General features: G+C 46.7%; 1 protein-coding gene across 1 annotated transcript in view; it reads right to left on the bottom strand.

Moving 5' to 3' along the window:
- The window catches only part of FRAS1 (Fraser extracellular matrix complex subunit 1), a 105,474-nt gene that overhangs the window by 25,912 nt on the left and 64,007 nt on the right, over positions 1-15,555 (bottom strand). The window contains exons 21-31 of the mRNA XM_058803272.1: positions 15,038-15,184; positions 12,110-12,256; positions 11,338-11,478; positions 11,108-11,248; positions 10,726-10,873; positions 10,126-10,386; positions 8,810-8,894; positions 6,812-7,126; positions 4,387-4,540; positions 2,498-2,676; positions 1,540-1,656 (exon numbers count right to left, since the gene is read on the bottom strand). Of these exons, the coding sequence (XP_058659255.1) occupies positions 1,540-1,656; positions 2,498-2,676; positions 4,387-4,540; positions 6,812-7,126; positions 8,810-8,894; positions 10,126-10,386; positions 10,726-10,873; positions 11,108-11,248; positions 11,338-11,478; positions 12,110-12,256; positions 15,038-15,184 (1,835 nt within the window). The remainder of the gene's footprint in view (positions 1-1,539; positions 1,657-2,497; positions 2,677-4,386; positions 4,541-6,811; positions 7,127-8,809; positions 8,895-10,125; positions 10,387-10,725; positions 10,874-11,107; positions 11,249-11,337; positions 11,479-12,109; positions 12,257-15,037; positions 15,185-15,555) is intronic.

Below are 15,555 nucleotides of genomic sequence, written 5' to 3'. Positions count from 1 at the left end.
CCTGGATAAACACTTAGTTCATTGTCTGTGTAGTTTTCTCATGTAGTCTGATGTGGCTGGACTTCATTCTCTTTCAAAAGAAAACTACTGAAAATTACTCAGCCCATTCAACTGGAATATAGAGGAACCAAAGCTCTCCTTTTTATTTTAAACCTGACTAAAATTGCTCTCATCCTTCCATAACAAGATTATCATGAACCAAAGGCAGGCAGGGCCTTAAAGGAATTACAGTGCTACTTGAAGAGACTTAAATGCCCAAAACCAGTTAATTTCCACATGTTCATGAACCTTAATCCTGAAGAATTAACAAATTAAACTGCTCAGCTGGGTATGAAAAGCATCCAGCTCATTTCATAATCTTGAGCAAAAACAGGGAGAGAACAAGCTAAGTTAAGGATTTGGGCACTTAAATAACCTGCTTTGGAACATGAAAGATTACCAACATGGGGGAATGAGGTTTACTTGACTGAAGAAAAACCAATATAGACATTGTGTCTAGTTTAACAAAAGAGTCATCAAACTTCTCTGGACCTTTCCCAGCAGCACAAGTCCAAGTCAAGACTAGAGGGATGGGAGGACTCACAGTATTGTGCTTTCCTCTCAGCTTTGGAAGTCTCATTCTGAAGGAGTCTGAAGATGAATGAAAAGGACTCCATCACACTGGGGTAGGGAAGTGAGATTTTCTGACAGAAAGATTTAAGGTTATGTTTCTTCCTCGCTGCCTCCAAGGCCTATTTGTCTCTCCCAAAGGTGGGACTTGTAGGTGGTGAGGTAAAAGGTGTTTTATGGCCCTATTGAATTTTGTGGGGAGTAATTAGCTATAAAACCCAGTGCTGTGTGGCTCTGCCAGACATCTCTCCCATCAATTCTGTCAATAATGACAACAACAAAAAGTCAGGAGCAGGAAGATGAATGGCTCCAAGTAGCAGTCTGACCATGTTTCATTATCACCCGGGAAAGGTCGCCACTATTTCAAACCTTGACAGTGCTGTTGTGCCATGGGCTTCCCACTAATCCCTCTCCTTTGCTTCCTGTGCCTTTCCTGGCCCCATGCCTGGCATGCAGGCCAGGAAAAGTAGAAGGGACAGCCACAGGTGGTGGGGACACACAGGGAAAGCTTGCACCACAGCCTGAGAGCCCACAAAACTGACTTGAAACTCTATGATCATCTTTCCAAACAACACAGCTGGGGAAGGAACCAGCTTAGAGAGACCATTCTCATTCAAATAGTCATTCCCAGAGCAGCAGGTAGGATCAAGTTTACAGTGGAACTACTAGCAAACCCCACTCATTATGGTCTAAGCCACAGTTTTTCTCTATTGCCATTCCTCCTGGCTTTTCAGGAAAGGGTAAGAACTACATAAAACATTGATGTTGCTTCTCTTTCCCCCTCTCCTTTCCAGTCTGTACATTCATTACTTTTAATGCTGAGTTTTTCAGCTTTTCATGGGTATTATCTGCATCCCCCAGCCCAGTTACTCTTCTAATCTGCTTTTTTCCCATTCCTACTCCAGCCATATGTGTGGTGCTGTCACTTACAGCCATGTGCAGAGAGGAGCCGAGGGAAAGCTGAGGGGCCTTGGGTGTCTGGGGCAGAACAGCAACGTTGAACACGTGGCTTTCCAGGCTGGCTTGTGGACTGGCAGAGCTGGACACCTGGGAAGAAAAGGCCACAGGAATGGATAAGTGAACATCCTGAAGCCTTAATTTTTAGAAAATGCATAAAAATGTAAGCTCTGATGAAAGGAACAATGCATTTTAGCCATTTGCTGCACCTGCTCTGTCCTAAAACCAATGAAATGTCCCAAGCCAAAGTTCAAGGCTTGGACTTGGACAGGGGTGCCATGGTGTCCTGATGTGACCAGGTATTCCCAGCTTCCCTTCTGAGCTCTCTGTGCAGTTATTGCTACTGAGATACTGAACCCAAACGCTCAACTCATGCAAAATGCATAGTCTCTAAGAGGAATGCAGCAATTAAGCCAAAGATTAGCTTGTTCAACACTGACGCTCACAAATTCCTCGTTATCACTTATGTTAATTACTTTAGAAATTACCTTAATTGCCTCTGCGGTGCTACAGTAATTGCTCCTGCCTTGTAAACCAGATGTAACAAACACTGTGTGCCAGTGTTCACGTAGGCTTACTGAGGGCAGGCTGTGAAACCCTCCCAGAAAACAGCAAGGGCCTGTCTGAGCAATTTTATGGCTCTTAAACCTCTGGGGAGTGGGGATTTATTTCAGTTTCCCAGTTGCTGGGGAGTATTTCTACCTTTTGGCCTGTACGCAAGACAGAGGACTCTGAAGCCAAAATGAAATTATTAGCTTAGAAACCAAGGGCTGTGTGACTCTGGGGCTCACCAATATTTAAAAAGTCACTTGGAATGTTTTTCACTCGGTGTCAATATTCTAGGTTGTATGAGAGGGCGCTGTGTCCTGACTCCACAGGACACGAGTGGAGTCACCTCAGAGAGCTGCCACGTGGTATTTCTAGGGAATACCTGGAACTGGAAGGAGTCACTCTCCACTTCAGCCCCCGAGTGCCTGTACCACACGATGCCGTCGCTGATGTCCTGCTGGGTGAAGGAGGTGGTGGGGGAGGCCGCTCTTCCATCGGGCAGGAGCTGCCAGGAGCCCGCCGGGCCGTCCGCCACCATGGGCACCAGCAGCACCACTTCCCCTGGGAAAGGCAAGCAGGAGCTTTGGAGAACACAGGCAGCAAGCCAAGGAGCAGCCAAGGCAAATGCCCACCCACTCAGAGCTTTTTTCCACGCAGTGTCAAGTGACAGAAATGCCAGCAGGGCTCCCAAAAGCCATCAGCAGTCATTGAGACATCCCGGTGACATTGGGCAATCTTGTTAATTAATTCCATTAAACGGGTTGATAATTCTGCTGATTGATAATTAATCACTCTGTTATGTGAATCATCCATCATAAGCTCTCCCATTTCATTTCCTCAAACCACCCTTGAAAAGTTGGAGCAACAAAAAAAAGTGGTTCAGCAAGATGCAATATCACACTTCCATTCCATCATCAAACTCTGGGCTAAAATTCCTTTTTCAGTACCCTAATTACATTCCAGATATTATGGTTTTGCTTATGACAGTTCCCCTAAAAACCTAAAAATCAAATTCGATATTTTCTATAGGTATGAATATCTTTCCCATTATTCACAGACTAAGTTAAGCAGATAAGGCCTCCTGGATTCAGGACCAATTTTCCAAATTTCTCTCTTACTTTTTCCCTCCCTTTCTGCAAAACAGTATTTCAGATAAAATTCTGGGGATCATTGATTTCTGCTGCTTCTTCCTGCAGCTACAAACCTGCTTATATTACTGCAATTAATCACAGCAGCAATAATTATGGTGATACAAATACGGGATTATAAATTTTAGTTAGGGTTAGGCAGCAGGAGACAAGCTCCTCAGGGAAAACTCCTGTATTCCTGTAAATGCTTATTAAAAATTGGAAGACAGACCTTCATCTGCAGAAAGCAAAAGGGGGAATACAAATTAATTACTTCTCTTCTAAACTGCAAAACTCTCATTATCTCTGTTTCCATCAGGTGCTGGCAGCTGATGGAAACCAGCCTGTCCTCCCAGCAAAAGAAAATAAAAAAAATTTTTATTTTCTTTTGCTGGGAGGACAGGCAAATTATATGCAGTATCATTTCTTAGAAATGCAAAACATGTTATTTGAACACATGGATTTTGTGAAGAAAATAGTGATGCTGAGAAAGAAAGAAGCATTTTTCTTTTCTTTCCATACTTCAATTCCCTCCACATGACATGTCTTTTTCATCCCATGTTTCTCCATTTATGGCTCAGTCACAAATCCCAGAACTTTCCACAGCCTCCTTACCCTGTACCCAGAAGATCCTCCCTAAGCATGGGGTTTCTGGTGAAAGTCACTCCTCTGAGAGCTGAGCTCAGAGTCTCTCAGAAGGAATCTGGAGACAAGAATTATCTACAGATCCAAACAACACCAGAAATCCTGTTTCGGTCAGCAACCCCTTCCTCTGGGCCAAATTAAATCAAATGTCACAGAATGTAGGGAATTCTTCAAGGTAAATTTCTGCTCAGCAGTTTCCAGAGGCAGATACTGCTCTGTGCTTCTCAAGGCAGGCATTCACCATGGAGGATTATCTTTTGGCACTAACATTCTGCTCTCTCAGGGCTGTAAACACGCCAGGATTCCACCACAACTGGAGGAACACAGATGATCAGGAAGGGCAAAAGTGCTTTGTTCCTCTGTACAGCCATTAGGAGTGGAAAAAGATGAGGTCAGCACACTCAGCCACCACACCATCCGAAGGAAACATTCCCCCAAACGTGCACATAACAGCCTGGAAGGGCTCTGCTGTGGGGCAGCAGGGCTGCAGGGCATTTACCATGTGTGGGCTGCCCCTCAGTGATGGTGTAGGTGATGTCAGAGTCCCTGGCACCGGGCAGCTCGGCGTGCAGGATTGTCCTGGAGATCTGCAGCATTCCTCCCTGGGGCACCCACACCAGGGAATTGCTCACCAGCCGGGGGCTCCTGGCGCCCTGCAGGCAGGGGACAGCAGGGAAAGACGGATTGCAACGTCAGCAATGGCACTTCCAAGGGAAAAGAGAGGATCAAGGAGAGTTCTGGAATTTCTTAGGCATTCTACCCTGGTTGTCTGCTTGAAGAAATCTTCTGCTGTATCCCTCAGACCCCATTCCCAGCCTGTAGAACTGACCTCATCCTCTAATTCCTAATTTCCTGCTGCTGACCCTAAATTCAAGTCTCCCTCCATAATTTTTTCTTTTACCAGCATGCTCAATCTCTCTGAGCATCTACCCAAGTCTTTAGTTACTTTGTGGGTTTCCTCACCTTCAAACTATTCCTGTGGCTTTTAAAATTTTTTTTCCCAATATTAATTTAAGCTTCCTGAAATGTGGATGTCAGCACTGGATTGCAATAATAGTTTCACTACAGTTTCCATTTATTTCAGTAACATTACTCTGGCATTCAATGATTATATCAGCTTTTTGGCTCTAATTTGCTTTGTTGGACAGGTCACCAAAATCCCTGTGACCTCTTCCATGCCATGGTTCCTTTGTATAAGCCCAGCTGCTGTAAATGTGACTTCTTTATGGATTTCTGCACATTCACCTTGAAACTGGCTGTGGCTGCAGTTCGCCTTGAACTGTGTGATCAGTCAAAATCCTGACTGCTCCATCTAAGGGATCACCTCCCTCCTCACTTGCTACTCCACATAATCAGCCCCAAAACTGATAAATGACTCACTGCTCTGTTCTTCTGGATCTGCCACAGAGACAGGAGAGAAAGCTAAAACGATGTTTGTGAAAAGGAACCACATTACAGGATGATTCCTGACCTCCTTTTTGGCATGTCTGCTGTGCACCCACCTATTTTGTACTGCACTTACACTGTGGGTTTGTTATAAACATGGAAACCTTCAGCTCTTAGGTCACTAAATAACTGAATGTTCCTTCACTGGCCACATCGAACCTGTCCAGCACATTGTGATACCATTCCCACATGGCTTTGATGCTGCTTGTTAATAAGAACAGACTCATGAGACAGCCCTTTTTGCTTGGTAATCTATTTTAAAAATATTTTTTAAATGTAGAAGTGTTTACATCTACCTGCTTCCAGGCAGGGCAAGGTCAGCTGCCTTGCAAATACCTTGGAGGCCTCCCTTAGCTGGATCTCTAGAGGTCCAGGGTACCCCTAAAATAAACATCTTTTGCCTTTTTTTTCTGTGTTCCCCCTGGCCTCTCAGAAAAGAAAGTCTTCCATGTCCCTTGGAACTGCAACTGTTCCAGCAAAGGGTCTGGATGGGAAAAGCAGCCATTAGCAACCAAAGGGACTGGGAAAAGCCCTAAAAGCTGCCCTGCTCTCACCTCTGTCACCACCCTCATTCCCCTCCGTAGCCAAGTGCTGCACAGAGAAATGTGGAATTATAAGGAGAGACAAGGGAGCACAAAACAGGTTAATAAAAGAAACCACTCTCAGTTATTCACCCTCACTGGCATTTACAGGAAGGTGCTAAATCAGCAGTGGGGAAAAGAAGGTGTTACAAAGAACACAGAGTGGTGTCCAAGCATTTCCACTGCCCTTGTGATACTGTTCAGGCTCCTTAGGGCCATGGAAGCGGTCTGGGTGAAAACCACAGGCAGGGCTCCTCTTATTCCAGGAGTCTAATAGCAGCACCAGTCTTGAAAACAATCCCTTTTTCATCCTCAGGCTGCTGTGAGAGTCACAGCACTAATTAACATTAATTACTACCATGGCTTTAGGGGAACCTGCAGGGTCGAAATGGGATCAGGGCCTCCTTTTGCAGAGCTCCACCGCCACACAGAGCACTCACCAAGCTCCCTTAAATTGTCCTGCCCAAGCTGCTGTGAAAGACATCTCATACGGCAGAGAGGGCCAAAGGGGGGCAATGTCATCTCCTAGCTCCTTCCAAGGTGGGGAACTCCAAGAAAGTGTGTCAGATCTCTACATAAAAAACTGCAAACCATGACCTCTAATGACAGCTCTACTTGTTGCTACTCTTTCACATTAGGAAGGAATGAACATATCTTCAGCTTTTTTCCTTCTGCTTTATTACAGTTTACTACCTTTTATCAAGTAACTATGGACTTTGAATCAGCAAAGCTGCACGACTGGAGCTGCGGCAAACCAAAAATTCAGGCAACCTCCAAAACCCACTCAACCCACTACCTCCTCCGGCTGGTTACTCAGAATTAGTGACACCTCAGGGACAGAGTGGCCCTCCTCCAGACCCCCAGCGTGCCTGCCAGGGTTCATGTGCCAGCACATACCTCGGGAGCAATCCTGATGAGGAGCAGGATGTTCTGGAAGTGGTACCCGTCGCTCACTTGCAGCACAGCCGCGTCCTGCCGGCTGTTGGAGCCGTCGTGGGCGTAGCGCAGCCGCCCTGCTGCCAGGTCACCCAGGGACAAGGTGGCAGGGTCCCCAGGGGCCCCGAGCAGCCTGCCGTGCCTTGGGGGCTCCAGGACCACCAGCACCACGTCCTGAGGGTTGTCACTGTCCCCCACACCCAGCACCAGCTCCGATATGGTCCCGGTTTGCCCCCTGCCGACGAGGAGGGGCTCGTTCCTGAACACGAACGGCGCCTGGAACACAAAAGCAGCTCTGAGGTGTCTGCTGAGCCTGGGAGGCTGGATCATGATCAAAGGCTGGAATTAAAAGTTTGGGGATAAGGACATCAGCTCACTTCATCCCTGGAAATCTCCTATTTCTTAGCAGCAGAGAATTGCTCTCCACACATTTTCCCCCAATGGGCAGATCTAAGAATATTTAGCATTTAAACTGAATTAGTCCCTTTAAAAGAAGATTCTCATGCCACATTTGGCTTAGGAGAGGCAAAAACTTGGGACATTTATATAGCAAGCATGTGACTCTAGGTGATCCTCATGAGCCTTTTGAGATGACAGCAAAACCGGGTGTCTTCATCATCAGTATTTATTTCATTCCCAACACTCCCCACTGCCTTACTCAACTTATACCAAAAACCTGATAGAGGCCATATTTCTGCTGGTTTAAATTAGTTCTCCAAGTTCTTTGTCATCAAGAAAAGTTTCAATCTGCAGTGTCTATTGATCCCAATAAACACCATTTGCCATGGGTAATGCACTGCCTCGGGAGGGAAGCGTTCCCACAGAGACAAAGGCAAAGCCCTGGGAACATCCACCAGGGAGCCACCTCACCTGTGCACGGCTTCCCAGGGTTATTAGGGATCAGCAGCCAGAATTCCTATCATTAAACCTCACTTATGTATTCTGGGGCAGTGACTGCAGCTCTTACTCAGGTGAACGTCCTACTGAGGCAAACAAGAGATTAGGCTGAGCCAAGATCTCAGCACCAGCCAGAATCAATATAAACACTGCAGGATCAAAACCCACAGTTTGTCTTATTCTAAAGGACAAACTAGAGCACTTCTAATTTCCAGAAGTTATGGGAATGACTACTATGGAATATAAATTACCCATGGGGAGGGTGGAGGCTGAGCCAGGCTTGTAGGCAGGAAGGAGCCAGCACTAGAACAGTTCTGTCAAGTCATTTGGTGCCCCTCTTAGGATGTAAATGGGCCTTAAGAGTAGCAGATTCTCTTTTGCACTTTAGGATCTCTATTTGTAAGGATATGCCAAGTAGCCACAACTCCTGATAGAGCTTTCCACACTGGAAAAAGCTCAGTGTAAGCTGCAAAGCCCCCCTGGAAACCTGGAACCTGTTCAGGTGCCTGTACCCTCCCTGGGGTGAGACCCACAGATTGTCCACAGACTTTAAATAACAATAGCACAGGAGACACTTGGCAGCATCATCACCTTGCCCAGAAGTGGTGAGAAGTTTAAGAGACACGCTTTAACTAGCTCAGCTCACGCTGATTTAATTCCCAGCTGCCCCAGAACAGAGCACTGAACCTGAGTGTCAAAGCTCTCCTGCAGTCAGGATCAATCCTGGCCCAACTGGCCTGCAGCAAGAGGCTGAATGGGAGCATCAGCAGATCCAGAGGACAACTGGAGCAGTAGGGATTCCTCAGCCCTCACTGATAATTGCTCTGTGATTGCACAGCTGCCACTCCCTGCACAGGCAAAATGGCACAGGCCAACCTCTCCAGTCAATTCCCCAAGTTCTTTTCCTCCATGTAACTCTTGGCTGCTGCCCTAAGGGAGAGCTGAGCCAAACCTGCCTGATCTGAGCCCCTGCTCAAGTTGTGCCCGGCTCCTCTGTTACCCCTGCAAGAAACCAGGGCTTCAAATGGTACCAAATTTGGGGTTGTTTCCATGCTTTCTTACCTGTGTTGAGAAGGCTTGAATGTTGATCACCTCAAGGTGGGAGAATGACTCGTGGTCACTGACCTTCAAGGAAAACTGTCCTTTCCTAAACAGGTCCCCAGCAAGGCAAAATACAGGATAATATAAATTAATGAAGTACTCTTCCAGGACTCAGCAATGATAAGCACATTATATATTCAGCAAAAGTGACTGGCTCAGTGACAGAAGCTTTAGCTCAAGTTTCCTTCAATTACATTTTTATAGTATTTTTTCCTGAAGATTCACAACAGTCACAACAGACAATAAAGCACCTTTAGCTGTGTGATAATATACCCTCATCTCCCTTTGAGTAACATCAGATGGCATCCCCAAGATAAAGCACCAATTCTAAATGCTGCTAAAGAAAAACCTCACTTCTCTGGCTTCAGGACCTGCCAGGAATTTTTCTTCCCATTTACTTTTCAGTGATGCCACCCCAAACACCTTGAGGTTTAAAGTAACAGTATAAATAATAAATAGAGTGATATTTGGTAATAAAGCAGCTTTGTTTCTCAAGACAAGATGCTGACATTTCATGGTGACTATCAGGTAGACTAAAAAAAAAAAAAGCAGGATACAGGAAATACAGGAACATATGCCTGAAGTCTGGTGAGCACCAGCTAACCCTTGGCATCAGGACACCCTGAAAGTCTTCTTCAGATCTGATTTAGATGGAAGACCTCCCTGATTTAAACAGCCAGAAATTTAGAACAGTTGCACCCATGTCACTCTGGTGCCAAGGCTTTATGGTGATGCAAATCAAGTGTGAGATTTGGCAGGGTGGCTGGCTTATTGCCTGGCTGCAGGAAAAATCTGCTTCCCTGCAACACCCTTGCAGTGTGAGCTTTGCCAGCTACTAATCACCACTAATTATTCCAGGGTACTAACAGAGCTGACCCTGGAGGCAAACAAGGAATGGCTGAAGGCAAACTATGCCGAGAGCACAGCAGTGACATCGCTTGAGCATCCTCCTAACAATGTCAACAAACTATGGTAACAATCAGATTAATACGCCAGTTTTAACTCTCAGCTGAGTGCCCTGAGGATGGGACATATCCCTGCACCGCAAAAGCACAGAAGGTTTGGGATCGGGTCACAGTGAGCTCTTCCACCACGAACTGAGAAGTTTTGCAGCACCAGTTACACCACGGTACAGTGCAAGAAGCTGCAAGTCGATTTAGCAGCAGTGGGAAGTGTGCCTCCCCGTAGGAATGCTTCCAAGAGAAAAGGAAATAGCCGTTCTCAAGATACAGCAATTTTTCTGTGAGGCAAGAGCTCAGTAAAGAACCCCGAGTCACCTGGGCTCCTGTGTGCCGTGCACGAAGCGCACCCTCCTGTCCCGCAGGTCCGCGCAGCCGAAGCGCTGCCCGGGGCTCAGCGGCGCCTCCCGCCCGGCCCGCAGCATCACCAGCCGGCCGCTGGAGGGAATGCTGTCCAGCTGGAACTGCGGCTGGCGCCAGGAACCGGCCGGATCACAGCCCAGCAGGGCCGGGGCTAGGGGCTGCACCCCGCCAATGCCCACCGTCAGGGTGCTGCCCACACGGGAGCTCCGGGGATGCCTGCTGCCTGAAGGGAAAGGGGGAGAGCTGTCACTGCAGGACCACCACGGGCTGTGCTGGCATCGTGCCTGCCAGCACTGGTTTTGGGTGGCCTGCTCATTCCTGACCCAGGTGAACTGCAAGCCATCCCAATCCCCACCACGACTTGGGCAAATGACTTCCCACCTTGATTTCCCCGTCACAGAACTGAAAGCCAGCTGCAGACAGACTAGTAAATCTTCATTTAGAATAAAGAATGGATAAGTAACCACTCAGTTTGATTCAGGAAGGGATTTCCCCCAAGACATTTTGTCACTGGCTTTACAACTATGATAAATGGTGCTGTCTCTTGAGAAGCACTCACCTTCTTCACACTCTCTGGTCCATGGATTGCCATAGAAACCCTGGCCACAGGCAGAAACACAGATCTTATTCTTCAGAAACGTGCTGCTGTCACAGAGGTGGCACAGGCTGCCACTGTCACACTCCAGGCATCCAGGAGGACAAGCTGCATGGGATGGAAAGCACAACCCCACTGAGACAAAACCAGTCTCAGTCTCAAAACCAGCACAGCCACTGGCACGCAGAGCTGTCCCCAGGCTCAGAGCAGAAATACCACTATGTGTGTCTTACCTACCTGACAAAAAGAGTCAAAACAGTGGGCAAAGAGCTATGATAAAAGTTGGCAAGCAGTTCCTTCCTCATTTGCCCACCGTGCCTGCACCAAGCTCATGGTGCTCACCTGTGCACTGGCGCTGTGCCTCGTCTGCGTGGTATCCCGGCCCACATTTGGGAACACAGGCACTGCCCAGGAGGAAGAACGGGGCTGGGCAGAGGCTGCACTTGTCTGCTTGGTGGCACTGAAGGCAGGGCTGGTCACACCCTGAAGAGACACAGGCAAAGAGCTCAGCATGGCAGCTCTTGGGAGACAAGCAGGGAACATGCTGGAGGGAATGCTCCATGAAAACTCACTCTGGCATGTGTCTGATTCCCGGTAGAAAGCTGGAGGGCACTGTTCCACACAAGCTCCTTCATGGAGAACGTAGCCCTCCATGCACTGCAGGCAGTCAGTCCTCTGGGGACCTTTGCAGGCGTTACAGCTCCAGTCACACTCTGGAAGAAAACAGAAATCAGTTCAGGGCAGCCCTTTCTGGGGTGCTCACCCTGCACAAGGGCTTAGCACTTGGGGTCTACAAGCTGTGGGAAAACATCACTTATTTCCATCATGGAACACTCTGCTGGGGAGTTCTGGAAATCTTTCAAGTCACGTGTCTTTTAAATCCCTCCAAACTGCTGTTTCTGCAGCCATCCGCTGATGCAGGATTTAGTAAGACAGAGACAGGTAAGTACAGGAGGCCAGATAAGCCCCTGCAAAGAGACTTAGCCTGGCAAGCTCACTCCTTATCAGCTGACCCGTGACTAAATGAATTGCTGGACCTGACCCCTGGAAACTTTGCTGGCTCAGTTACAAAATCATTTACAAGAGAGTGGTTTGCAATCATCTTGTTCCACTGAAAGGCTCAAGTATGTGACAGCAGGCTGCCCAAAAAGCAAAAAAAACCTGCAGAAACCTCGCAAGCAACCTGTCACTGAACCATTTTCCCCTTCCTGCACCCTTTTTAAAGCAGGCCACCTGCACAGCTCCCGCTGCCATCTAACGGATTCTTAGCCAAGGTCACTTGCATTTATTCCTTTTTCTCTTTCCTTTTTTTTTCTCCCTTGATACCAGCAAGGCATTTTTCACCTTTGCAAGTGTTGGTGGAAAAGTCCAGGTAATACTGCTGAGCACAGCTGTCGTACTGGCACTCCCCAAAGAGCAGGACCTTGGCTGCATCTCTGCACGACGTGCAGCCAGCGGCCGAGTCACAGCTCCGGCACTGGCTGCTGCAGGCTGTGGGAACACAAGGTAAAACAGGCTCATTCCTCACTCTGGTTACCCTGCAGCCTTGCTACCCCTCTTATCCTCTGTGGACACTCCAGGGGTTTTGCTTGTTTTGCTCCTTTTCGCAATCTCCAAAGTGTAAAGAGCCTTGTTCCATTTGGAGTAGGCTGGAATGTCCCCTCACGCTGCTTCTTACTTTCCTCTGGACAGGTCAGGGCAAAACATGGACCCTGAATCCAAAACCCAAATAAGAGCTTTCCCTGCCTGTGTTTTTTTTTAAATTTCCTTTTTCATACAACTGAAACACACAAATTTGGAGAGCAGAGTAGACTGCTGCAATCCTTGGTGGGACCAAAGGCCCATTTAATTTCACTTAACGTTTGTACCTTTTTATCTGCGCACAGTGTGAAATTCTGGAGCTGCAGGGAGCAAAAAAGATGCCAGGAAAAAAAAAAATTCAGGGATTTACTGAATCTAGGATCAAAGTCCAGAGGTTCAGAATATTTCAACTCACCTCTTTGATGTCCAGGAACTAAACTTTGCGGGAAGCTGTACTAACAGTTTGGGTGATAAATACTGACAGGTTCATTCAAAACACAGTTTTATAACCAAAAATCCTCCAAAGTAAATGTGAAAATACCCATGTTGCTCTCCCTGAAGCAGGAACACAGTGTTTTTCAAAACAGTACTCTAAAAAATGTCACAGAAGGTCTGCATTTTATTGATCTACAAATGATTTCTAGCAAAATATTTACTTAAAGAATCGAGCAGCTGCTTTTAGGTGTTCTGGTGCCACTCTGATTTTTCTTTACTTAAGAACACTACATGAAAAAATTATTTTTTTCAAGTGCTCCAAAGAACCAACTATTAAAAATACAGTAAAACATTATACATGAGGTCTAAATCCACGGGAATCTGGCTACCCATGGAGGCATGCCAGAAGAGTAAGCAAAAACTGTATCTGGAAGCAAACCTGTCTGCTTGTTTTATCAGCACGACTCCCTATCTGCATTTTTAAGCCCGTTAAGCTTCTCACTGTTCGTGGGCCAGGATGTCTTTGAGTTTAAAAATATCTCCCAGGGCCCATACGTGCACTCAGCATCTCTCTGAACCTCATTCCAACCCTGAGTTCCTCAAAAGTGCAAAGAGACTAAAATAAACGTTGAAAAGGGACCAGATTTTCTCAGCCTGGCAGCCAACCTCCGATTAAACAATCTTCATTCCCTCCAAGTGGCAGTTTCCCAGCAGCCTGGGACAATTTGTATCTCCCTGGCTTATCAGCACCACTTGAAAAGGCACAAGTGACACTTGGAATGACAAAAATCCAACACACTTGGCCTTGAGCCCCCTGCTCCAAGGATTACAAACACTTCTTAAAAAGCCATTTGCAATAAGGAGATTAGAGTAGATAAATTGGCTTGCAAAAAAAAAAAAAATCTATTTGAGCCCCTGAACCAAATTCAGGAAGGGTGCAGGCCTCATGAACATTCCCAGTCTAGGCTGATATCCTGAGGCAGGAGCTATCAACAGGAAAGCTTTCATTAGAAAGGGACATGTTCATTAGGAAGGGAGATAATTTGGTGCAGCAAGCAAGAAGAGAATCCCTACTGCTGGAGAAAACCGAGAGTATTTTATTGAGCTTGTAAGAAGCCAGCCAGAACATTTTTTTAATTCCTATTTTTTATTACTTTCCCTTTTTTTTTATTATTGTTATTATTGAATGCCCTTTTTCATTTTTTTTTTTCCACAACAGAAGAATGGTACAAGTATTTCCTTGAACTTATGTAAGGTGTCTCCATTTCTGCTGATCAGATGGAAATAATAGTTTCAGGAGAACCATCTATTTCAAGAACAGGCAGGTAAAGCTGACAACCACTTCAGTTTCCTCCTACAGGACCTCATCAGTGACAAAATTTGGTCTAGGTAGGATGACACTGATACCTGGACTCAGTGCAACAGAGTTATTTTATCATAAATTGGGAGAATTTGAATCAGGGTGACACAGGAATTCACTAATCTGAGTGTTCAGGTTCACAGTGACCAAACCACATCAGCATTCACTCACTTTTAGGTATGTGTATTATAGTGGGACAATTCAAGCAGGGCTTTTTCCAGTTTTTTGTATCTTTGGGCCATATAATTTTGAATTTTAGAACATCAAGCCAAATAATTTTTGAGAGGAATAACCCAAGGTCAGAGTGAACACAAAATAATAAAGGAAAAGAGAGGCCCTGAGAGATGCATAAAGGATACCAATAGTGGGATAAAACATAGCCTAACACCAGATCAATTCCACCAGATCATTAGGATCAGCTCAGGTCTGTGTCTACAAAGCTGTGCCTCAACTCTCCTGGGGTTTCCCATGAGGAGAAATGGACATAAAAGCTCCAGTGCAGCTTCCATGGCATGTACTGGCAGGCAGTGCAGTGGGGAGGGGGTCTGCCTTAGTAAGGACTCATTAAAACTGGTCTCAACTTGCCAAGTTTTCATCAAATCCAGGATCCATTACAGGGAAACCTACACAAATGCTCCTGCAGATTTTTACAGCAGGACACAAAGCCTCTTGTCTTTTGAGGTCAATAACAAAACTGCAACTGTTTTGAAATTTCAGCCCTGCTCTAGGCTCTGCTCCCGAGGCAGCTCATCACCTCTGTCAACTCACATCACATTTTTAGGCACCTGAACCCTTTTTTTTCCCCAGGCAACAGCCACGGTGAGCAAAGAAGCAAGAAAAGCCAGGTTGGAAAAGGCACTGTGGGAAGGAGAGGGGGCTGGGGGAGAGGCACTCACGTCTGCAGGTGTTGCTGTCATCCCTGTAGTAGCCCAGGGAGCAGAGCCGAGCACACGCGCCCGTGTGGGACAGCACCAGGCTGGCACTGCAGGACGAGCAGGACAAGGGACCCTCGCCAGTGCAGCTCTTACAGGAAGGGTGGCACGCTGCAGGGACAGCAAAAACAAGGCTTCTGATCAAGGAAAAACAGGTCTCAGGGCAAGTGTCACAGGCTTCAGCAGAAACACTCTGAGACTGGGAGCAGGGGTGGTGAGCACCAGAAGCTCCTGCCAAGTCTAAGCCCTCAGTGGTGCACAGTGCCCCCCACCCAAGAAAGGATCCTCTCCTTTCTTTCTTTTTACCCTCTTCTCTTCAGCCTTTCCTTCTTAAGAAAAACCCTTGCAGGATGTGGCCAGGACCTGTCTAACAGAGAAGAGTGAAAAAAGGGCTAGCACATACCTCCTCCTCATGCTTTCTCCCAGCTAGATTCAGGTTAGATCCTCTGTGTCTGTGCAGGAGCCATCCAGTGCTTTTCTGA

The sequence above is a fragment of the Ammospiza caudacuta genome, chromosome 4, assembly GCF_027887145.1.
Source record: "Ammospiza caudacuta isolate bAmmCau1 chromosome 4, bAmmCau1.pri, whole genome shotgun sequence".
Taxonomy (NCBI): domain Eukaryota; kingdom Metazoa; phylum Chordata; class Aves; order Passeriformes; family Passerellidae; genus Ammospiza; species Ammospiza caudacuta.
This window is presented reverse-complemented; position numbering and strand designations above follow the sequence as displayed.